The 26,583-nt window shown below is 34.5% G+C and overlaps 1 protein-coding gene and 1 non-coding gene across 5 annotated transcripts in view; both read right to left on the bottom strand.

Annotated features, from left to right (window-relative positions):
- Positions 1 to 26,583, bottom strand: part of ADAMTS6 (ADAM metallopeptidase with thrombospondin type 1 motif 6) — a 297,356-nt gene that overhangs the window by 259,876 nt on the left and 10,897 nt on the right. For all 4 annotated transcript variants that reach the window (XR_007406729.1, XR_007406731.1, XM_049103149.1 and 1 more), the window contains exons 2-7: positions 24,446 to 24,821; positions 21,927 to 22,291; positions 11,624 to 11,792; positions 4,305 to 4,516; positions 3,729 to 3,812; positions 3,082 to 3,227 (exon numbers count right to left, since the gene is read on the bottom strand). Coding sequence is in view for 2 of the 4 variants with exons in the window: in XM_049103149.1 (XP_048959106.1) it covers positions 3,082 to 3,227; positions 3,729 to 3,812; positions 4,305 to 4,516; positions 11,624 to 11,792; positions 21,927 to 22,291; positions 24,446 to 24,542 (1,073 nt within the window). In the remaining 2 variants the exon portion in view is untranslated. The remainder of the gene's footprint in view (positions 1 to 3,081; positions 3,228 to 3,728; positions 3,813 to 4,304; positions 4,517 to 11,623; positions 11,793 to 21,926; positions 22,292 to 24,445; positions 24,822 to 26,583) is intronic.
- Positions 18,224 to 18,366, bottom strand: LOC112660692 (small Cajal body-specific RNA 21). Its single transcript, XR_003137140.1, has one exon. It is a non-coding gene; the product is annotated as a small Cajal body-specific RNA 21 (non-coding RNA).

Raw genomic sequence — 26,583 nt, forward strand, 5'->3', positions numbered from 1 at the left:
TGTGTATATATAAATAGTTTTTAATATACTCTTTGGTCTTAATACTATTTTTGATACCAGATAAAACAACAGAATTTTTAAAACTTTTTAAATTATTATTATTATTTTTTAGAAAGAGGGAAAGTGTGAGTCGGGCAGGGCAGAGGGAAGACAGAGAATCTTAAGCAGGCTCCTTGTTCAGCAGGGAGCCCCACAGTCTCACAACCCTGAGATCATGACCTGAGCTGAAATCAAGAGTCAGGTACCAAACCAACTGAGCCAGTGAGGCGCCCCTAAAATTTTAAATTTTTTATTTTGCTTATTTATTTCTGACTAGTCTCAGTGATCTGATAGTTTTGTAGAGCATCATTTGCTTTAAATGTATGCCAATATAAAAAATATATATATATTATTTACTAAGAGAAGATAGTATTTTGAGCTTTTATACTTATTTTTTTGAAAAGCAACTATTACTACCTAAGTACAGTTCCAAATGGTTTTCTGCTTAAAACATTTAAATCCCTGAGATAAAATTTGGCCTAGCAGAGATAAACATATCCATCAATTTTTCTCTGGAATTCTCAGTAAACACATTATACATTCTCCCTAGTGAGCTGACATTTCAAGCAAACATAAATCATGGTCTTACCTATAAATGGTGAAATCATAACCCTGGATATATTAATAAGTGAGTTACATGAAGTAATGAAAAATGCTAATATAAAAGCATCTATAAAATTCTTAGAATTTTTACAAAAAATAGCAGTTTTACTTAAAGATATATTCAATTTCACAAATCAAAAATATATAAGGAAGAATCAAACATGGTCAACCATCCAACAAAAACCCTTCAATATTAGAGATGATATTCATTACATTTAGATGAATAATAATAATTTAAAAGGTTTAAAAAATTCTATTGTTTTATCTGGTATCAAAAATACTGTATTAAGACCAAAGAGTATATTAAAAACTATTTATATATATGCATATTTTAATTTTTCTATACCTTTATTTTTATAATAAGTATGTTCACTCCATGGCCTTAATAATTCAAAGATAAGTAGACTTTTAAATAAACTAAAAGTTACTTTGAGACTATAAGAATTCAGAACAGCACTCTATATGCTGCCACAAAGAGATACTTTCCTAACCTCCACTACATAACCAATCTAAAATGGTATGAGATGTGAACTCTTCAAAGTACTGTCCTATTAAATTCTGAGATCATTTATAGTGCTAGTCTAACCGTTAGGAGATACATCTAAAAATAAAATTTTACATTCAAACCTCAGGCATCAAAAAGGCACACAAACAAGGGAGAACTGTGCAGAAGATCAGAAAAATATGTAGGCCAATTCAGAGGAACACGTAAGACAGTTGAATATCGTAGTCAGTGCTGAGGAAAGATGGCTAACTGCCCAGATATATTTCACTATGCAAATACTTATAAATGTGCACTATTGGTATAGCTACTGTCATTTGATGTAAAAGCTAAAAATTGAATGCGCATACAATAACAAAAATATAAAGCACCAGGATCCCACTGGGCATTGCCTTTTTGGGGAGAGTTGGACTTTATAAATACAAACACAGAAGCCAATGTAAATTATCTGTGATCATTTTGCTAACCATATATAACAGATATTTTCCTGTAGTAATTTCATTGACACTAATCATATCCATATATATTTTTATACAAAGGTTTCTATATTTGCACAATCCTTAGTATATTTTTAACTCCTCAAATATATTTGGGAATCATTCCAGACCACAAGACTCTGAGGAATTGCAGAATTTATCAGACTGACATGTCAACACATATGAATACAGAACCCATACAATGTTGTTTTTATTCAGCAAGCATGTCATAAACAAAATTTTCTAGTTTACAATGCCAGGTAGATGAAGTCAATTAAAGTAATTATAACTTTAAAAAAAAAATTCAGAAGCTTTAACCCTACAACTTAGTTAACAGCGATGTTTTTTAAAAAGGTAAATTCACATTATCTTCCAGGATCTCAAGATTCTGATGTCATATAATTTTATACTCCCTTCATACAGTTTAATGTAGAGTAGATGGGCATACCATAGGTGAAATACATGTTAAACACTATCTTGCAAATTAAAAGAAATAACCAAGATACCAAAGTCTATTCCATTTCATCAAGATAGAATAATGCTTCCATTTTCATTATTGGGTTTTTTTTTTCATTTTTAAATACTGATAAGAGGTCACAAGACAAGTTCATCTTAAAATGATTTAAGTAAGCATGCTTCTAACCAGTTATAATTACTGACAGCAAAAAAAAACCAAGACAGCAAGCAGAGTACAGTCATAGAATACAGGATCACCAGGGTTTGAGCCTTGCATTTTCACTTGCTTGAGATTTTTAAGTATTTTAAACTAGTTTCCTCATTCTTTACATGGGAAAAATAATAATGGTATCAGCTTCACAGAGTTCTTGTTGGAGAGTAAGGATGAAATGGATCTGAATATAGTTATGCAAAACTGGAAAGAATTATATAAATTCACTGCAGTATCATCAAGTAATAATTTTGCTCTGAGAAGCAAGCTATTCAATTTATAATGTAATAAATGTGCTTCTTTTTATTTATACCTTAATCAAAATATTTTTAATTAAATAAACATTCGTCTAAGTAAACTGTGTAACTATTGATATCCTTACTTTTAACAATTTGGAGGTAAGAATAATTAATATATTTTATAACCAAGAGGGGTGACTCACTTTTGTTTTTAAAATATAATCTTCTCATACTTTTTAATCTTTGTTTTATTATATATTTTTTCAATTAACAAAACATATATGTGCTTCCAATTAAACCTTATGAATAGACATCAGTAGGAGGAAAGATGTTCATTAAATTTCTAAGTCAATTCCATATCTGTTCTTTTTTCTTATTTGGTTCATTTGATGCAAACACAATAATAGTGTAATATATTCTTTCTCAGTGGTGATTAACAAATTACCATTTTGCTTTCAATATACTCATTACCTGAATGAGGCCTTAGATAGAACCAAATATAGTTAAAATATCAAACACAACAATCAAAGGTAAAATATTTGCAACAAACCATACCTAGTAATAAGAACAGCATTATCGTGGTGGGCAATCCCATTTTCTGGAATGGTGTTTCCATCACTTTGGTGAGAGAGAATGGATTTCTGCCATTTACAGAAGCTATCGAGGGACTTGTCTGCATGGTGGTTTATCTCCAAGTTTGGCTGCAATACAACATGCATACCAGAAATGTTCCAAACAAATTACTAAGGTCAGTTGTTAAAACTTTTGAAGACTAAAGTGGGACTATAATTAGAAACAGTGGTTTCTAGGAATAATCTCTTGCCAATTTTTATCTCTGTAATATCTGACCTAGAGTTAATTTAGTGTACTATTGAACATTCTTTCCAGTTCCAGCTTTAATGATAATGTGAATATATGTGATTCTCAGCAACCAAAACCACTATTATTAGATCTGCCATGCAAATGCTCATCTTTACTCTGAAACATATAGCTAATATACATATATAGCTTTAACATGACATACGTGGTATATTCTTACATACTATTTAAAATTTGCTTAAAATATTAAATGCTTAGTAGTGAAAATCCTATTCAACCAGAACTTCCTAAGAGGAGCAATAATAAAATATTTTATTTTATAATACATAATTCTATAGTCTGTCTGCTAAGGGTTTTAGATTTCTAAACTAACTCATTCTTACCTGATCTTCTGTAAGAACAATTAAGCGGGCCACTATAATATTCACAACGTTTCCTAGGCTGGAATCACGGTAAAGTTTGGCAACCTGACCTCCAGAAAATAAGAAAAGACACAAAGTCAGACAAAAATCATAGGGTGATTGTTTAATATTTTTTTAAAGAATGATAAAACAATTTTTCATAAATCAAACTGCTTTGTATATAAAAAGCTATTATTTTATCTCATACCACTTAGAATTCTACCCTCAAGATGCCTCCATAAAAGATTTTTATACAAATTTCCCTCAAGAAGTATTTTCTCCTAAAACTGAACTACAACATAGTAATTAAGAGGGTGAGCTGATATTTCAAGTTAAAGAAAACCTCTTAAACAAGATTTAATATAACCCATTATCTGAAAATGAAGAGTAAAGTCACCTTTAAATTAATTTTCTATGGAACTGAAGCATTAATATATCAATTATTTCTCATTTTAGATGAGCAAATTCTTAAAACCTTAATTCACATTAAAAATCCATGACCTTAGTCAAAACCACAAATTATTAAATTAAAATATTATATAGAGGCATCAAACTTACAATATTCATCACACTCAAAATGTAATGTTCAATGTCTTTGCGGCCATGGTAGCCCACCATCATTTTGTCTGCCACTACCAGTGTCTCCACAAACCGCTCAATGCTTACTGATCTCTTCTGTCTGTGGCGGATATGCGAGCCATTAATTGGTAGTGAAGAAGGAAAAGCAGATGTTTCATTCAGCCACGAAGGTTTCCCACTTCTTATGAGGTCTACAATAAAAATAATTAACTAGGTTCAGGTAGGTTCACCAATTAAACTTACTTGCTTCTCATAAGTTGTCTAAGATACTAAGATTTTCAAAATGAGGAGAGAGGATGAGGAAATGCAGTAGTGAGAAAATTAAATTCTTTAAAGTTTTCAAAAAAGTCATTATCTGAAACAAATTAAACATTAATAGCATACAGCTGTTCATAAAAACCAAAAATAAGTCTAATGAATTATGTAATCAAAATATTTTTAAGTAATCATTTCATATTATTCCAGTGAGAAATTGTCATAATATTTTAAAATATAGAATATGTACAAAGTTTTTTTTAAAAACAACTAGAGCGTTAACTTTCTAAACACCCTAGACAGTTCTGATGAAGAACATCAGTACTGCAAAAATCTATTCCTTTTTTAAATTAAGCTATATTGCCCAATATGGGGCTTGAACTCACCATCCACAAATTCTATTCCTAAGACACCTCTGAGCATTACTTTAAAGTAAGATCCTTTATTAAACTATCTTAATTAAAGCAATTCTACTAGTCTAGAAATTTCAATTCTAAAAGGCTGTGAATTAAGTTTTTCATTTAGTTTTGCAGTACGCAACTATTTATACTAAGAGTACCCAAAGTATTCTTCTAAAATCTAGAGGTAAATGACATTACGAGAGTTGAAAAACTATGATAGAGCATGACTTCCTTTAAACCACATTTTACTGTGGATTGCAGTTTAATCTTTTGTTTTCTAGCCAATTGGTCTTTCAGTTCAAAGTAAATCTTTTAATACTATGGCATTTGTAAACACTTGTCTCATTTATATTCATCTTTATTTAATAAACTTGAACAGATATAGGTCCTTTCACACCTCACTTTCATATCTGTATGTTGGAACAAGAAATCTTTTTTTTTTAAAGATTTTATTTATTTATTCATGAGAGACACAGGGAGAGAGAGAGAGAGGCAGAGACAGAGGCAAAGGGAGAAGCAGGCTCCACACAAGGAACCTGATGTGGGACTCAATCCCGGGACTCCAGGATCACGCCCTGGGCTGAAGATGGCACTAAACCACTGAGCCACCCGGGCTGCCCTGTATGTTGAACAAGAAATCTAACATCTACTTACTAAAAAATTTATTGAGGAAGAATCAGATTAATTTATATAATATAATTAACAGAAACTGGCAGTATTTTCCATTATTTTTCTAATTACTTTAGTTTCTACCTTTTGAAAATTACTTTGGTAAAAGTTATAAATTTTAAGAAAGAAGAGATAGAAATGACTACAACAAATACCAATAAAATATTTTTTGTTTTTTTGTTTTTTAAAGATTTTATTTATTTATTCATGAGAGACATAGAGAGGGAGAGAGGCAGAGACACAGGCAGAGGCAGAAGCAGGCTCCATGCAGGGAGCCCAATGTGAGACTCAATCCAGTACTCCAAGATCAAGCCCTGAGCCAAAGGCAGGTGCTCAACCACTAAGCCATCCAGGCATCCCTTATTTTTGAAATTTATATACATTAAATGAGTATTTTTATTACTAAAGGTTGAGAGGGGCAGAGACCCATTACTTCTTATTTCAATAGTATAAATTTTTAGACAGCCAGTAAGTATTCCCCTATTCCAGACAGACTCTTAAAGTGGCCCCCATGACCTCCTAATGTTTACACTTTGTGTGACTGCCTCCCCTTTAGTGTGGGTGGGATCTGTATCTTGCTTCTAATCAAGAGAATATAGCTAAGATAAAGGGATGTACATGATTATATATATATATATATATATATATATATATATATATAGTACATAATTATGTTACATAATATTATAGTAGCTTTTCTTACTAGAGTTTTCCCTTTGCTAGCTTTAAGAAAGCAAGCAACCAAGTTGATGAACTGTACATGGAAAGGAACTGCAGATGGCCTCTGGCAGACAACTAACTCCAAACTAAAGCTTTAGTCTTAAAACACCAAGGAACTAAATGCAGCCAACAACCACAGGAATAGGAAGGTAGATTCTTCCCCAGTCAAGGCTTCAGATGAGAACTCAGTCCTGGCTGAGGCTAAGTCAATTAACTCATTCATGTATAACTTCTGGTCCACAGAAACTGTGAGGTAATAAAAGTATATTGCTTAAGCCACTGAGTTTGTGGTAATATTGTTATGAAACAGTCAAAATCCTTTCTGCATTAACATAATGCCATTTTTTTTTTGCTCAGTCTTCCAAAATCATAAAATCATTCATGTATTCAAATCATGCCTAGTTTTTCCCTTCGTCTGGATGGACAGCCTAAAAGTCTAAATATAGGATTTAATTTCCATTATTTTGGGACGCCTGGGTAGCTCAATGGTTGAGCATCTGCTTTTGGCTCAGGGTGTGACTCCCGATCCGGAATTGAGTCCCATGTTGGGCTCCCTGTGAGGAGCCTGCTTCTCTCTCTACCTGTGTCTCTGCCTCTCTCTGTGTGTCTCTCATGAATAAATAAATAAAATCTTTAAAAAAAAAAAGGTTTAAAAAAATAATTTCCATTATTTTTATCATTTTCACTTCTCTGATCTATTCATCAGTTTCCTCTTATATTTATTTAAAGTATCTGTAAAAAGACATGATTGGACAAAATAAACACAGCAATGGTGTTTCTCAATAGATAGCACGCTATATAAGGCAACTGCTGTTCTCATCATTTTCATAAATTTCAGACTTTTAGCTTTTTAAATTGTTAGTGTGCTTGGTTATTACTCCATCAGATAAATATATATAATGTCTTTTATGGGCATTCATAAATGGCAAGAGGCTTATACGCAAAGAATTTGTAGTCTGAGGTATATATATATATACATAGATATATATGTAAAAAATACACAATAAACATAATAAAGATATCTGATTTCATTTTAAAAACTAAATAAATCCAGCATGATTAGATCATTACAAAACAGTATCTATGTTCTAGAATTGTCAATTGACTGCTTAATGTTATGCCTAATGATCTGTAACTAATATCTTTTTTTAGTCTAAAATAGAATACACAATTGATTTGTTTTGTTTCAAAACAAAGATTAGTAGTTATTCAAATGATAATCATTACATATGCTCAATTTAATTTTGGATAGAGTGTAGAATATTAAAGAAAACATTCCTCCAAAAACAAACAATAAAGAACTTTTCCCCAAAAGCAAATAAATACACAGATCTCTTTGCCATGTGAAATAAGATCTTAATTTTTTTACCAATCTCAAAATATTTTTTAATATATACAGTCATTCAAAATTACTGCACTGATGTGCTTTATTTTTCACTAATAGCACTTATTACTTCTTGATAGTTGGCCATGTATTTATTTGTTTGCTTGATTGGATTTTTTAATTAACTCTCTTCACTAAAATATAAGCTTCATGGGAGCAGATACTTTTCTTGTTTTATTTATTGCTCTATTCCCAACGCTTAGAATAAGCCTGACACATACATGCTAAATGAATATTTATTTAATAAATACATAAGTAAGCAATTCAGGTATAGAGACATAATGATATCTACATCAATGGACAATGAGAACATTCAATTATCCCTGGGTAGTCGTAAAAAGAGCAACTTTCACTTCCTTTTTTTTTCTTTTTATCCCATGTTATCTAAATTTTTTTACAAAACTTTTTTGAAATTGATAACAATCTAATTAAGATGCAAAAATTTATGTCTGAATAGGAGATAAATATGCTTACTCTCAAAAGGGTTTTTCTTATATTTTTATGTAAAGTTGAGTTCTAAATAACAGATTAAGTGGCAATTAATACCTATAAATGCATGTGTCACTTGAATTTGCTGTCAAAATAGTATCATAATTAAGATCAGAAGTTCTTAACCAGACATTTCCCAAACTTATTAAACACAAAATACTTTTCTAGTGATATTCCTATGGAACCTAGGGAACTACTGCTGATTTTCCACTGTTGGGAAGCCAGTGAAGCATTTGAAGGTGTATAATACAGCCAGATGTAGGAGACAGCCCACTTAAGACAGAAAAACAAACCTGAAGACAGGAAGACTCCAGTTAGAAAGTCATTACAGTGGTGCAGGCAAGAGATAACAAGGTCTGAACTAAATGGACTGGTGTTAAAAGTAACAGAAATGGCTAGTGAATAGATTAAAGGTGAGGAAATAGTCACAGGAATCCACTCAAGATTTTTCAACCATTCAAGAATGTCTCACTGATCTGCCTTATTTTTTGCTAATGGCACAGTAATCCAACAGACTTTGTAGAAGAAAATCTTCCCCAACAAGAACAGAATTTTATACTGGCAGTAAGAGTAGATTTGCTGAACTATTTGATTCATGCCTCAGCCTTTGCAAAAGAACAATCTGCCTCAGTAAGACCAGTGAATAATAAGAGGATAATTTGAATATCTAAGGGTTAAGAGATATCTTACAGAATACAGTGCAATCTTTAAGTATTTTTGGAAAAAGTGAGCTTTACAAGCATAGAGTGAAGGATGTCATGTTATGATAAAAATGTCATGTTTATCATATGATAAAAATGATTTTATCATATTAGCAAAATTGATATTGCAATAAACAACTAAATGTTTAAAACCTACTTTTTCAAGAATATATATATATAAGTTGTACTTATAAAGTTTGCTAAACATAAGATAAACTAACCTATTTCCCATGTTTAGTTTCATTACTCAATGCAAAAACCCATCAAAATTTTTTCATTGTTTCCTATGAAATTTTATTTCATGTGTTAAGCCAATTCACTTTAAGTGGCTTTTTTCTAGTACCAATTACTCTTCATCAACAAGGACATCCCAGAGATTACTCAAGGGAGTATGTAGAATAAGAAGTCAGTTGAAGAAAGAACTCCAAAGAACACTTATACTTGAAGCAGAAGAAAAGGATATAATCAAAACAGTGTTGCATTCATAATTTATAAAATAACCCGTCCTATTTTTTACACATCTACTTTGAACCCATCCCATTTTGTTCCTAAAATTACTTGTAGGGGGGGATCCCTGGATGGCTCAGCGGTTTAGTGTCTGCCTTCGGCCCAGGACGTGGTCCTGGAGACCTGGGATCGAGTCCCACATCGGGATCCCTCCATGGAGCTTACTTCTCCCTCTGCCTATGTCTCTCTCTGCCTGTCTCTCTGCGTCTGTCATGAATAAATAAATAAAACCTTTAAAAAAATAAAATAAAATAAAAATAAAAAATAAAACTACTTGGTGAACTTTTTTTTTCTATTAAGCTGAAATCTGCTGAAATACTGAAATAAACTTCCCCTGGCTCCACCTATGAGAATTATACAGAACAAATCTAATATTTAAAATTTTTTAAAGATTTTATTTTGATTTATTTATTATGATTTTTTTTTTTTTTGGAGAGAAAGCAGGGGAGGGGCAAAGGGAGAAGGAGAGAGAGAACTTAAGCAGACTCCCCACTGAGTGCCTAGTCCAAATGGGGGACTCTATATCACAACCCTGAGACCACAACCTGAGTCAAAATCAAGAAGCAGATGCTTACCCAACTGAACCACTCAGGTGTCCCTTTAAAGATTTTATTTTTGAGTAATCTCTATATCAAATGTGGGGCTCAAATCCACAATCCCAAGATCAAGAGTTGTACGCTCTGCTGATTGAGCCAGCCAGGTGCCCCTAATCTTTTTGTTTGTTTTTAAAATAGCTCTTTAAATACCAGAAACAGACATCTCAATAATAATGATAGCTACAGTTTGACTAAGCAACTAATGTGTGTTGAGAAAAGTACTCAGAGAGGTCGGTTCATTTGTCCAAAGATACAGAAAAGGCCATATTCTTTCTACTATGCCAAGCTATATCCTCTATTCGGTAAGTTTTCTCATCTTTACACTAAATAATCTCCTAACCCCTTCCCTCTAGTCTTGCTCTCCTCTCAGTCTCCATAGGGCTGCCGGAGTAATACTTCTAACACCCAGATCTGATCAGGTGATTCCTGCTTAAAGCCTTTCAATGGGTTCCCAGCACACTTAGGATAATCAAACTCCTTAACGTGATTTACAAATCCTTTGTGTCTTGGCCTTCCTTGTCACTTCATTTTCATCTCTGTCACTCCTCACCTACCATGAAATCCATCCCATCCCTCCAGCCCACATTCTAACATCTCATTATAGGAACTGGCAATGACTGCAATGTGACAATCTCTCTTTTGGTTCAGAATTTTTATAAATGCTGTTTCCTCTATATAGAACACTCTACCAACTGTTCCCTCTACTTCTGCACAGCTCCCTTCTCTTTCTCCCTCAGGCCTCAACTTAGAAGTCACTCTTCCATGAAGCCTTCTTTGACTGCTAATGTCTAGGTTTCCTGTCCCTGTTATGTATTTCTATAGTACCCGACTATCACTGTCTTTGAATACTACCTTAAGATTACTGAAATCTTATTTAAGTGTCTGAAGTTTTTCAATTAGCATAAAAATATCAGGCTAACCAAACAGCATAAAGTACTATGCAACACTTGTGCATGAAAATTATAATATGGAACACTTGTGTTTGAAAATTATAACTATTACCTGGATAAAATAGGGTGGGTTTTCCCCCTTTTCAAAGAAAAAATAATTTTATGTAGACTTATATTTTAAGGACTTCTCAAAGAACTTCCAAAATTGACTTCAAAATATTGATAAGTGATATCTTTTTTTTTTCTACTGAAAAGGTAGGAAGTTTTTTTCTTTTTTTTTAAATTGAAGTATAATTAACATATATCATTTTCAGATGTACAACATAATGATTCAAAAATTCTATACATTATCCAGTGTTCATCAAGGCAAGTGTGCTCTTAATCCCCTTTACCTATTTTACCCAGCCCCACACCTACCTCCCCTCTGGCAACTACCAGTTTGTTCCCTGTATTTAAAAGCCTGGTCTTTTGTTCATGTCTTTTTTTCCCCTTTTTTTCCTTATATGGTTTTTAAATTCCAAATATGAGTGAAATCATAAGGCATTGGATAAGTGACACTCTGGGTATTATCATTCTAATTACTCAAATTCCTAATGATGTTTATTATTAACCTTTCCATAGGTGTCAGAAGAAAGAGAATGGCAACATAATATAATACACTTTGTAAAAGCCACACACTCACTCACCTGAAACCCCACAATGAGAGTGATCGTACAGATGCCGTTGCTGGAGGGTAGACTTTTTGTAAATAACATGAGGATGGCCATTTTCATAACTAAAATGTTTGGAATCCTCTGTGGTATTCTTTAATGGTTCAATAAAATATTCTTCATCTTCTGTAGCAATAACACCATGCTAAAAGAAGAAGAAACAAAGAATTTACCAAGAAGAATCATTTTAAATATCAATTATCATTACCGAGAATCAAAACCAAGTTGATACCTCGCCAAAAAGAGCTTAAAACATATGTTAATAGAAATTTAGTGGATTATCTATACTCAACAAAACATTATATAAATTTACCTCTACTTTAAAAAGGATGTTTAAATTCTTCTACATGCCATACATGCCTTATACTAAGCATGACACATACATTATTTCTCCCAATCTTCCCCCAGACTCTCTGAGGTAGCAGAGACCTCCATTTGTTCACTAAGACTTTTTTCCTTTCCAAATTGTGCACACAGCTTAACTTCATCCTCTGTGTTTAGGCATAGCTCTGTAATTAAGCTTTGGCCAATAGGAAATGAGCAGAATACTATATACCACTTTTAAGCTCAACCCCTTGAAAACCTCCAGGAAAATTTTCTACTCTCTCAGAAAAACTACCGAGGGGAGGCAGAAGCTGAAAAAGAAGTAATCTGGGACCCTGAGTGACTTTATATTGCTGTCCAGCATAGACACCAACAAAAAGGAGAAATAAATTTCTACTGTGATAAATAATTGACATAAGGTTTATTACTATTACCTTAATTGATAGACATCCTATGTACCTCTATTCTGCAGTTGAAGTAACAGACCCAGAGGTTAAAAACTTCCCCAACATTATGTAGAGATAAATGAAAGAGCTGCAATTCACACAAAGCTCTGCTCTTATTCATATGATATATTCTTTACACTTATTTACATAGCCAAGTGTTACTCAGCTCAAACACAATTCCTTTTTAAAGTTTTCTTTAGCCCAAATGGAGGAGCTTCGCCCTCTTCTGATATCCAAAAGAGCTTATTACTGGTACCATTTATTTTTAATTAATTTCGCACTTCTTTGCTACACCTCAAGTCTGGAAGTTATATTTTCATTTGGTTTAACTTTTCAACTGCATGTTTTATCTTCCCAACTATATATTATTAGCTTTTTTAAGGCAAAAGGTTATGTCTCATAAATCTTTGTATCAGTTATAACCATAGAAAGTGTCTCATATGTAGTATGAATACCAAATAAAAGTTGGTTGATTAAAAGAAATAAGACAGTAAAAGTTATCTGCCTTAGAAATAAGAACTTCCATACTGGTCTATTAGTGTTTTCTTAAGTAACACACATGTGAGGACTGCTCTTAATCCAACTAATTTATCCCATAACACTGGATAAAACACAAACTCTCTGAGTGTATTTCCTCAGCTGGAAAAATGAAAGGGTTGGTGTAAATTAGTGGTTTTAAAACAGCACTCTGGGGAGCCCTAAGGGTTCCAAGGAAGTGCCCTTAGGGGATTGCCCCAGACAACAAAGGGAGACCTATAAGGCTTAGATTCCTGGACTCAACAATCAGCTGTGCTTTTATTAATCTGTATAGTATGTTTCCACATAACATTTCATTTGAGAAAAGGGTTTTCCTGATTTAAAAAGAAAAAAGCTGAAAATCTCTGGCCCGGATAACCTCTAAGGTCCGTTTGAATCTAAATCTCTATGATTCTGTTTAGGGAAATTCATGTTAAGTACCACATGCTTGGAAAGAAAGATAAGGCATAATCAGAGCTGCTCTAACTAATAGATGAAGTTGGCAGGCACTTATGTGAAATGAGCAGCTAAAGAATGCAAAAAACAAACCAAGAAAAAGCATGATTTAGTCACTTTGCATTATTTTCACCATTATCTGCTTTACTTTAAGGATATTAGTCCCTAAACTAAAGGCAAATACTCACAGGAATAACATAATATACCATTATCAAAACCTAATACCTGAGCATGAATTACCCTATCAGGAAGATTAACAATATGATAGCAAACTGAGCATGGTCCTGCAGAAAAGAGGGCATGCATAAGAAGTTTTGATAAGAGGGAACTGGAAGAAGTGGGGTCAGGAGTACTGCCCAGAAAGGGTAGAGGACTAAAGTCATATCAAGCTGAACTGTGGGCAGAAGGATGTTGAAAGGTCCCAGACAAGAAGTTCAGGTTGCTGGGAAAAACAGAGTCAGTAGCCTGGTAAATAAACAAAAATCTCTAATTCCAAGTATGGAAGGACTCGGGGGAAAAAAAAAATCCAGAGACTTTATGTGTTCGGTACTCTGTAAGATGTTTATACACAGTATCTCATTTAATCTTAATAGCTCTCTGAAGTAACTACTACTATCAGCTCCACTTTGCAGATGAGAAACACAGACTGAGCCAAGTTAAGTAACCAACTCGTTCCATCGATTTTGGAGCTTGGGTTATTAGCACTATATTTTAATCCCCTTACCTTTTGAGGGTTGTTTCTGACTTATTCTTTCACCAAGAATGTTCTGAGTGCCTATCACACAGCAAGTACTGTTCTAGGTGATAGAGATACAGTAGTGAGAAAACCAAACTTCTAGCTCTATGATGGAGCTTATATTCTAGTGGAAGGAGCTAGATAAAAGAGACTCATTCATTAGATAAATGATCACCAGGTAGTGTCCAATGTTAAGGGGAAAAAAAAGGCAATGCAAGAGGACAGAGAACAATCAGAAGTGAGAGAATTATATAAACTGCTAAGGATGGTCAGGGACATCCTCTCTAGCAAAGTGGTATTTGTACAGAAACCTGAACAAAGTGAAGGAGTAAGTCAAACAGATTATCTTGGAAAAGAGCAGATTAGATAGTGGGAATGGCAACAAAGGCATGGGGGTATGAGCACACACACAGTATTTGAGAAACAGCAGGGAGCTTCTGGAGCTAGAGGGAAGAAAGGGGAAAATGACTACGAAATTGTTAGAAAGGTGCTAGAGGCCAGTTAAGTCGATGTCCTAGAAATGTGCACATGCTAGCAAGAGCCCTGATCTCACTTCCTTCAGCATCCCCACACATCTCTACATGGTCTGCCTCAGGCCATCAGAATGAACATCATCACACTCCCTCTCCCTGACATGCCATTCCCTACAAGAAGCCTAAGATCCCATCCCCCGGATTCTATTCCCCATATGGTTGTACATATCATGTTTTCTTATCCCATCTCCTACTTCTCCCCTCTTGCCATTTAAAACACTTCCATTGTCCCTTCTCAAACTCATGCTCAGCCTCATTTGCGAATGTTCACTTCCTCTTACTCAAATACCTGAGTCTCTCTAAATGACACTCTTTCTTCCATGCAACCCTCTGGAATCGTGGATCCTCTGCTTTCTCTCTGATATGCCTCCTATTGGACCAGGAGGTAGGGTAAATGTCCTTGTGATTCACTGCCATTTCTGAACAACTCTCACTCACTCCCTCCTCTAAAACAAAACAAAACACAAAAGCTCTGCCATTATGCCGTCACTGGCTCCCTTTGCTATTGCAGTTACCTACTGATCCACAGGCACTTTCCTTATTCTTTGAAGACTTTAGCTTCTGGATCACTGTCACCCTCTGCAATACTGTTTCTGAAATAATTGTTGATTTCAATATCTTAAGTCACCAGTTCTTAAAATCTGTGTGTGCCTTGGATCCCTTTAGAAATCTAGTGGAGATGGGACGCTTGGGTTGCTCAGTGGTTGAGCATCTGCCTTTGACACAGGGCGTGATCCCGGAGTCCAGGATCGAGTCCCATGTCAGGTTCCCTACATGGAGCCTGCTTCTCCCTCTGTCTATGTCTCTGCCTCAATCCCTCTCTCTCTCTCTCTCTCATGAATAAATAAATAAATCTTTAAAAATATATATATTTTAAAAAAGAAATCTAGTGGGGATGAAACCAGGGGATTACTTCTCAGAATAATTATTTTAAGTACAGAAAAATATATAGGATTATAAAGAAAACCAGTTGTAGTGAAATGCCATTATCGAAGTATTTTTTAAATGTAATATAAGGAATGCAGATAGATGGCTTTTTCTAATATTTTAAATGAGAAGATCGGCTGTGGATCTAATAATTATCACAATTTCATAATAGTGATTAACATAAATAATATTTTGAAGAACATGCAGGACTGTAACAAAATACAAAAATATCTATAATTTCTATTGAGGTCAGTTATTACTGTATTGGTTTGTCTATATTCATAATTGAAGGAAATATTAAATTTCGGTTAAGAATTAGTAAATATTGGGAAGCCTGGGTGGCTCAGCAGGCTGGACATCTCCTTCAGCTCAGGTCATGATCACAGGGTCCTAGGATCAGGCCCTGCTCCTTCTCCCTTAGCCCCTCCCCCTGCTATGGTGCTCTCACTTTTTTTCTCCCTTTCTGTCTCAAATAAATGAAATCTTAAAAAAAAAAAAAAGGAAGTAATTAGTAAAGATAAAGATGTCATTTTCCCCTTTCCAGTTGACAAACCCTCTGAATTCCATTCATGGACTGTTGATGTAGTACTAGTTAAGGCTAAGGACTACTGACATACATGGGTTCTTCAGCCCCTGCCCTCTCAATCCTTGGACCTGCTCTCCATCAAGTATCTCATCGTTCACTTTATCTTAGGCATTCATACCCATGGTCAAACCCTAGAGTTCAGTATTTTCAATACTTACAACCCTGCCAAAATCTCAATTTCAAGTATCCCAACCTTTTATTCTTCCAGGACGGTTCCTCTAGTATCCCAGCTCCAGGAATAGTTCTTTTATACCCACCAAGACCCAGTGATTCTACTACCTCTTCATTATCCTCTACCCACTTCACGGCCTTACTCTTACTTCCCTCCTAATCCATCTTCAGTTCCACCTTCAATTCCCTTGCCCTTTTCTCCCTTCACAGAATTTATTTGGCTAAACCAAAACTCTGATCAAGTCAGTTTTGCTCCTCTGAGCTTGCAACCTTGCAGCTTCATTTAGCCAGAGAAAAATACATTGCGATGCTGACTAGTCTCACTTTAAACGTATGACGACCATGATCTCAACAGTGCCCTGAATGCTTCACAGCAATTACACTATGTTTCTCTAATACTTTCAGTATCCTGCTCTTTTGCATAAATATTCCATTCTTTCTCGTCTCCTCTTAATCCCTTAATAAATCAGTTTGCCATCTTCCATTCCAATAAACATCGTACAACCTCCTGCAAACTCCTACAACACAAATATCTGCCTACCTGCATCTCATGTCCATATAATCTATTTTACTTCCTTCTTCTTATGGATGAACTGGAGAAATTTTCCTTCTCTCTATATGATCATTCCCATCTTTATCAAACAAAACAAAACCTCCTCTGACCCCACTCTGCCTGTAGCAACTGACCATTTACTTTTTCAAAAGTCTTTAAAATAATTAACTACATACTCTTTTCTCCCATTCCTTTTCAAACCCACTTCAATCAGGTTTTTGCTATTTTCTATATTCCACCATGACTTCAGCAGTGCTTTTGTCAAGGTCACCAAACAACCTCCTCATTGATAAATCCAATGGTCAGTTCTCAGTGCTCTTTTTTTTTTTTTTTATTCAGCAGCATTTTTCTCTTGAAATAAATACTTCCTCCTCTTAGCTTCTAGGATCTTCGCCTGGTTTTCCTTCAACTTTCTTTCCCTACTATTCTTTGCTGTCTCCTCCACATCTTTCTGACTTCCCTAACCTCCTGGAGTGCCCAAAGGCTCAGTTCCTTAAATCTCTCTCTCTCTCTTTTTTAAAACCTCTTCTTTACCCTATCTCTATTCCCCCACACTGAGCAATTCCATATAATCTCCTGGCTTTAAATGTCATCTATATATTGATGACTTCCAAATTTATAATTCCTTAATTCATCTCTCTCTCCTGAATTTCAGGCTTGCATACCCAGTATCTTATACAACAGTCAAATTTAATATGCCCAACTGAACCTAAGATACATACCTCCCACAAATGGTCCTCCTCCAGCTTTCCATCTCAGTTAATACCTGAATCTTTTTCATCTCAACTCATGGCTGCTTTCTTCTAGTTGCTCAGGCCTCAAGCTTGGAGTCATCATTTATTTAATCCTGCATCCTCTAAAATCTACCATCCAGCCCCCAGTTCTCTAACCTCATCTTCGATCACACTTCCTCTCTTTCACTGAGTTCCAGCCAGGGCAGTCTTTTTGCTGTCCCCCAAACACTCTTAGATCACATCTTTATGGGATGCCTGGGTGGGTGGCTCAGTGGTTGAGCATCTGCCTTTGATCCTGTGGTCCTAGGATCGAGTCCCACACATCGAGTCCCACATTGGGCTCCCTGCATGGATCCTGCTTCTCCTCTGCCTGCGTCTCTGCCTCTCTCTGTGTGTCTGTCATGAATAAATAAATAAAATCTTTAAAAAAAAAAAGATCACATCTTTATACTTGAAGATTTCCACGTGGAAATCCTATCCTTCAGATGCAAGCTTCCCTTCCTCATTTTCCTTATGTCTTTACTCAATATTTTTTCACCTTAGAACTTATAATTATCCAACATACTGTGATATTTATTTATCTTTTTTTTTTTTTAATGTGAGGCCAAGACAGTCCTGAGGGCAAGGCTCCCATCTCAAGAACCTCTCCCATAGCAGGGGGAAGCAGACCTCTATGCTCTAGGCTGGGCTGAGGAGAGGTGGGGCACGCTGAGCCCACACCCCAGGAAACCAAGCCAGTGATTTTTATTTATTTATTTGTGTATCCCCTCCGTGAGAATGAAAGCTTTATGATGACAGGGATTTCACTTTTGTTCACTATTGTACTCCTAGCACCTATATCGGTGCCTATTCTATATATAATAGGTACTTATAAGTATTTGGTGACTGGATGAATGAATAAGGGAAAATGTAAAAGGCAACTGTGGAAATAACTGTGGAGGGATCCCTGGGTGGCGCAGCGGTTTGGCGCCTGCCTTTGGCCCAGGGCGCGATCCTGGAGACCCGGGATCGAAACCCACGTCGGGCTCCCGGTGCATGGAGCCTGCTTCTCCCTCTGCCTGTGTCTCTGCCTCTCTCTCTCTCTCTCTGACTATCATAAATAAATAAAAAATTAAAAAAAAAAAAGGAAATAACTGTGGACATAAGAAATAAGAACAAAATGTAAAGAAAGGAACAATCAAAAAGGAAAATCTCTTGAAAATTAGAAGTATGACTAATTTTTAAACCAAGAAGGAAAATAAAGCAAAATTGGAGAAATCTCATAGAACTTAGAACAAAAAAAGGAAAAAAGAAAGAAAAGAGAAGAATCAATTACAAAAAGGCAGAGACTGGGGAACAAGAAGAGAAAATTATTAAGGAATTTTTTTTTTTATTTCTCTAAGCTGAAGGAGTGTCTTTAAATTGAAAGCATCCATTTAAAACCAAGTAAGGATAAGGAAAGAAGATCTACAGCTTATCACATTATTATAAAATTCTTAAAATAGGAAGGATAAAGAGAAGATCATATCATTTTCACTGAGGAAAAATCTTAGGAAAGAAAAAGAACAAGAAGCACACTTCTATCTGCTACCCAAAATGAATGAATCAATGCTAATTTTTTTAAAGATCTTTAAATCTTTCCCTAAGATATAAAATCATACTCATGAATTTGATACCCTGTATCTCCCTTTCCCAATTCCACCAACCATGGTTCTGAAGAAAAATGATTTTTGAAACCAAATGCCACATCCAGCTAAATTATTAACCAAACATGAGGGCAACATAAAGTACTTCAAATAGGTAAGGACTCAGAAATTTTACTTCTCAGACATATTTTCTGAGGTAATTACTTGAAGATGCTCTCCAATAAAAATAGGATGTAAACTCAGAAAGAAGATATAGAACTAGTTTGGAAAAAAGAATCCTTAGATAAGAGATTTACAATTGCTCAAGAAATTAACCAGTAGATTCCAAGAAAAAATAAGCTTCCAAAGAAGAATGGAATATATTCCAAGCAATAGATATAAAACAAAAGAAATGGTTAATACTGATCATTTGTTTTTTTAAAAAATTCATTTTTTCTCACAATAAGACAAAATAACAATAGTTAGAAACTCCAAAAATACAAAACCTGGATAAGAAAGCCATGGTCCAAATAGAAACCAAACTAAAATGTGACATTATTTTCAACAACTAACTTCGACACTAATGTTAGGAAGTCTTTTCCTTTGAATGGGGCAAGGAGGGATCCCTGGGTGGCGCAGCGGTTTAGTGCGCCTGCCTTTGGCCCAGGGCACAATCCTGGAGACCCGGGATCGAATCCCACGTCGGGCTCCCGGTGCATGGAGCCTGTTTCTCCCTCTGCCTATGTCTCTGCCTCTCTCTCTCTCTCTGTCTGTGACTATCATAAAATAAAAATAAAAAAAAATGAATGGGGCAAGGATTGTAGTATTGAAATAGGTGAGAAAATATGATTAGAAAACACTAATTATCTCTACATTGAAATTATTTTTATATAAAACAATTAAAAAGAGAATTGATTAAAAGGGCCTTTGAGGGGCACCTGGCTGGCCCAATTGGTAGAGCATATGACTCGATCTCAGGTCGAGAGTTCAAGCCCCACATTGGGTGTGAAGCCTACTTAAAAACTATCTGGGGGGTGGGGAGGTGAAAAGTGAGTTTTTTTTTTTTTTTTTCAAAAAAACATGTTTACATATTACATTTGATTAAAATGAAACATATAACAAAATAAGAATGAAGGCAGGAGTTACTAAGTCTGGTGGGCAAAAGTGTGATGTGAGGAACAGAATTTACAGTCTCCTAGTATCTGCTCACAAATTCCTTATTAGTTGCCAAGGAGAAAACAGTAACTTTGGTGGACAAATCTGGCGGACCACATCTTAAGTAATCAAAGTTAGTCAACATGGACCATGCAGTTTCAATAGGAAGCAAAGTAAAACAGAAAGGTATTAACAAATAGAGGGAAAGAGAGCAAGAAACAGAGTCTTAATAAAGGATGAAGAATAGATGGGTGACACTCTGCTATCCCCTTACAAGAGTCTCCATTTTCAACCTTATCCTCTTTAGACTCATCAAACATCTTTCACAATTTCATGGTCACTTGATGACTCTCAAATTACCTGCTTCCAGAACTAAATTCTTTTCTAAATTTCAGAGCTATATTTCCCAAATGTCACCTAAACATATGTAACCGGGCAGCCCCGGTGGTGCAGCGGTTTGGTGCCGCTTGCAGCCTGGGGTGTGATCCTGGGGACCGAATCGAGTCCTACATCGGGCTCCCTGCATGGAGCCTGCTTCTCCCTCTGCCTGTGTCTCTGCCTCTTTCTCTCTGTGTCTATGAATAAATAAATAAAATCTTTAAAAAAATAAATAAATAAACATATGTAACCTTATTTCTTTAGATTCCTCACATTTACTATATCATATTTGTCTCCAAACCAGCATTCCAGTGGCATCCCCTTTCTTACCTAGTCAAATCCATATACCTGTCATTCAAAAGAGAAACCTCAGCCATCTTCAATTACTTCCTCTCCATGTACCCACACCCAGTTCAATTCTATCTCAATTTTTAAACATACTATTAAACACCTACTATGTACTATGTGTCTTTTTAGATACCGGGTAAGAAAAAATTAGGAAGACACAAACCCTCTAAATTTTCTCAGCAAAATTGTGGTTTAAATTCATTCTTTGCCGCACATTGCCAGTGCCACAGAACTTGCACAGGCCTTCATTATCTCTTACATGTCCTAACTCACCTTCAAATCCCCATCACTCTCTGCCCTCATGTCTCACAACAGAATTAATTCGGGTTTTTTTTTTTTCCTTTTTTCCCCCTCATCTCATGGTTCATTTCACCATGCTGTTAAAACTATCAATGGTATAATTAGTGTTAATGCCAAATGTAGACAGCAGTGCTGATGACTAGGAATAGTATTTTTCTATCATATTTAATAGCAAGTGTCATTTTAACATATGAGAAGATTCAAAACAGATTTATCTTGGATAATTAATTCTTATTCAAAAAAATCTGTTTTATATATAAAGCCTAACAAAGAAACTAGCAATAAATGTACTCAATTTATTCTACAAATAATATAGGGTCATGAAAATTGTTCTTTACAAAGTCAATGCAAACATTACCAAAGGACCATCAACAACAAAGGCTGCAAGAATAACAAAAAAATTTAGACTGTTAGCTTCCTTAACCCACCTCTCTATTATTAATGTTAGGAAAGACATTTACATTATGAACTTAATTCCCCATCAGAAACTAAAAATTATAACATCTACTTACCAACCCAATACAGTTGCTTAAAGCCACTTTAGTTGTACTACGTTGATCTTGCAAGTATCCTGTGTAATGACAGTTGTCTAAAAAATCATGTTTCCACTGGGGTCCATCTTTCCCCCAGTATTCTACTGTAAAATGTTTGGACACAAAATCTGTGTTGAGAGTCAAGTTTAGGTGAAAGTGCTTGCCATAGGCTGAAAGTTTAAAAAATAACTTAGATACTGCCTGCTGTGGATCGATAGGGTCCATACTCCGTCTTCTCCTGGAGTGTTTATCATTTTTCACAGTAAAGCTGAGAAAAGCTCCATTTTGATCAACCCTTATTGGAATAGTTAGCTGGTAGTGTTCTAGATAAGTCAGGAATTCCTCTTTGTAATCACAAGGCAGAGAATCCAGAAAAAACACATGGAAGAAAAGAAAATTTAACAGAACAAAGAAGTAGCAGCATAAACAACAATAACTATATCAGCATCATTATATGTGAGGTATGAAAAAAAAGAAGTTTAAAATCTAATGAATTAAATTCCAATTATTCCTCAAAATTGCATTTAAATTTAAAATTAGTTTGAAAACTATTTTTCTTTTTTTATATTTATTTCTTAATTGAGTCTAAAAGCTAAGTTCTTATAGGAATTATGAATATTTTATATTGAAATAAAAAGCAGTGAAAATTACACATATTTAAAATAATAGAATTTACCTCAGATAAAATATGTTTGAGAAAGTTAGCCAAAAGAGTTAATGTCAAATTTCTACAGCCTTGTAGAAATTTTTTTAAATCATCAGTTGGAATGGAAAATGCAGGAGCCAGTTTGGAAAACAGTCTGGCAGTTGCTCAGAAGGTTGAACAAAGAACTACCATCTGACCCAGCAATTCCACTCCTAGGTATTTACCTGACAGAAATGAAAACACATATCCACACAAAAACTTGCACATGACCGTTCATAGCAGCATTATTCATAGTAGCCAAAATGGAGAAATAACCTGAATGTTCATCAGCTGATGAATGAATAAACATAATGTGGTATATTCACACAATGGAGTTTTATTCCATACAATACTGACACTGGTATGACATGAATGAAACTTCATAATAACTGCCTTCATTATTAAAGTTCACTACCTAATACTCTAAAAGCATTATACTAAGTGAAAGGAATCAGTCCCCAAAGACCACATATTATATGATTCCTTTTGTAGGAAATAATCCAGAATAGGAAAATCTCTAGAGACAGAAGTAAATTAGTTGCTTAGGGCTGGGGTGGAGAGTGGTTTGAAGAGAATTTGGGAGTGACTTTTAATGGGCACGGGATTTCTTTTGGGGTGTTGAAATGTTCTAAAATTGTGGCGATGGTTGCATAACTCTGTGAATATACTATAAACCACTGAATTGTGCACTTTAAATAGGTAAATTATATTGTATGTTTATTGTATCTCAATAAAGCTGTTAGAAAAACATTAGACTAAAAAAAAAGAAAAACATTAGACTGACAAAAATTTAGACGATTATTACACATATTTTCCTCATTTAGGTATACTTAATATTTCCAATCTACCTTCTTAACCGCATCTTCCTTTAGCGAGGTTTACCACTAAGGGAAACCAAATGTCTGTCTATTGCCTCACTGTCTATACATGGAATTCACCCACAAATATAAACTCCCATAAGAGTACAACCAAATAGAAATAAATTCAAAGACAGTGAAATAAATACTAAATAAGAGTACATACTAAATGCTATGGCTTTATTAATATACTTTGAGAGCCACACTACATACATATCGACTTCTAGACATATATATCAATGTATAAAAACCCTAAAAATCTGGTTCATCCACACCAAAAAATTATTGGTTACTATACATTCATGGGAGGGGAGTCAAAAAGTTATTTTAATAAATCTATAAGGATTAGACATGTCCATGGAAAACAAAATGTCATTTACTCCAGGGCCCTCTGTTAAGACCTTTTTATGATATAATGTTCAATTTTATGGATTCAGATTAGGGAACTCATGGATGAGAGTTTGAAAAGTCCAATTTTCTACCACTCTTACTCTTTTACTCAGATTCTAGTTTTTATATCAGAATTCTTAAGTTTAGAAAGCATTTTTTCACTAAGGATCCATATTAGAAGGATCTTGTACCAGAATATGTCTAGCTTCTTCTTGCTCTTTTATAGCATAAACCTTTGGGTTCCTTTTGAACATGACCTTGCCTGTAACCCTTAGCAACAGATGAGCTTATTAAAGTTTAAGATTCAAAAGACGAGGCCTGGGTATATCAACTTCTAAGAAAGACCAGTCACCTTTAAAATATACTATATGTTAAATAATAGTATAACAAGATAGACTACTTAGAGCACTTAGGATTTATGAAACTAGCACTGAATGATGTAGCAGGTCTCCATTCCTATCACTACATATCCCATAGAAAATGTTCACCCGACTTAAATAGTCAGAATCTTTTCCTGTCAAATTAATAGCAATATTTTTTGTCACTTTCAAAAGCAGGACTCCTACCTTGAGAACTGTATGAAAGCCTGTGGTCACTATGAAATTCCGATGAAGCCATGATGAGGCTCAAAATCCAGGTCAACGTCTTCCACAAAATTTCCATAATTTAGAAAACTGGATGATTTTTTTGGAGGGCTACCTATGTGCTAGAGAGTCAATACCATACCAAAATCGAAGCATAACAATTTTATGTCTTTAAAATTTCTTGCAAATTAATTATTAGATGTTCCACTGTTTAACAGGTACTTTTGTCCAACATCTCGTACTTTCTTCTATATCTGGATTCATTTTCTCAATCCAAAAGGAAATAAAGAATGATGGTAAAATTTTCATTAGCAAAACATTTGGCTGGTTAGTTACTAAAGTATGGCCATTTTTTAACCTAGAAAAACAAAACAAAAAAATTATGTTAAATGAAAATATCTTGTAGGTACAGAATTGTATTGCTGAATGTTTGCCAAAAGACAAAGACTACAAAGTAATTTAATATAAATTAGACTGTTGTTTTTCTTTATAATCTAAATAAACATTCACAAGACTAAACAATTAGAAGCCTAAATGGTAAGTAGGATAATGCCAGTGCTATTTAATAATCAAAGTAGCAATATGAAGTGGAATCATAAAAAAATTTTTTTTTTAACTTTGAAGAAAACAATGTATGGGTATGGTGACTAACCTCCTTTCAATAAAATAAAAGGTAGAGGGACTTCACAATCAAAATTCATTTTATGTAAGGGATAAACAGCATATGATCCCATTCCTTAACATGCTTTTTAGAACAGTCATATTCAAGATTAATTTGTTTCTTTATGAGGCACTTATCATTTTTTCTTAGAGTAGATCTACAAATATACAGTGACATTTAGCAGTTGTCTGTGAACACTCAGACACCAGCACAAACAAAACTTGTAAAAATTTGAACCATATTTACTGTAGCCCCTTGATTTTATCTCTGAGTCTTACATGACTTAAAAAGCAACATATATGAGACAACTTTAACTATTTAGAATGTAACTGAATAGAAAAGAAATTCATTTTTCTGAAAAGAAAAGCATTTTTAAAATTCATTTCAGGTATCACGAGAGATTTCCTGTCCTATCTCATGTGATTTCCTCTCGAGTCACAACCTCACACATAGTCCATGAATTTACATTTCATACAGAATGCTAGGGTATGTGACTACCCGGTTTCCCAGCACACGGTACACTTTAGAAGAAGAAAATAGCAAAGGTACCAAGAAACTACATCACTACCAGGACAAAAGTGAAAAAAAGGAAAGAAAAACTAAAAATTAGTTGTAGAACCCCAAAGTAACACAGTTTGGGGTAGAGGCAAATGGTCCTTAAGTAGTTTCGGACAATGTCTACTGTGTATGTGACTGTGTTACAGCTCAATATCTGATATTCAAAATACTGCCTGAGTCAGGAATAAAAGATTAAGTCACTTTTAATAAGATAACTTACTACTAATACAGAGAAATACACAATAAGCACTAGAAAGATTTTCATTCCACATTCCTAATGTATGGGATTATATGATAAATATTTACATATTTGTTGGTCAAAAAAATGAGTAAATGAGTAAATAAATAGCGACTAAAAGAAAATCATTTTAGGCATATAAAAGGATATTTGCAGTTAATTGGAAAATTAATTTATGTGGAATACTTCATTCTTTATGATGCTAGAAATATTGGTTAGTGCAACATATAAAACAACCACCATCATTTAAAACTCCTTCCATCCAGGGCACCTGGGTGGCTCAGTGGTTGAGCGTCTGCCTTTGGCTCAGATTATGATTCTGGCGTCCTGGGATCGAGTCCCACACTGGGCTCCCCACAGGGAGTCTGCTTCTCCCTCTGCCTATGTGTCTGCTTCTCTGTGTCTTTCATAAATAGATAAATAAAATCTTAAAAAAAAAACCCTCCTTCCATCCAAAAACTAATTCATTAATCAACAAATATGCCTTACTATGTTCTTAAAATGATGTTATAACAATATGAGGATACAGAAAATATTAACACAATCCTTGCCCTTTGGGAGTTCACGATCTAAGCAACAAAGAAAAAAATTCAAGGCAGACTGACATTTGACATAATAACGTTACGAAAGGCATTGAGGAGATCAGATGAGGGAAAGGATTTC

The sequence above is a fragment of the Canis lupus genome, chromosome 2, assembly GCF_003254725.2.
Source record: "Canis lupus dingo isolate Sandy chromosome 2, ASM325472v2, whole genome shotgun sequence".
NCBI classification, from domain to species: Eukaryota; Metazoa; Chordata; class Mammalia; order Carnivora; family Canidae; genus Canis; species Canis lupus.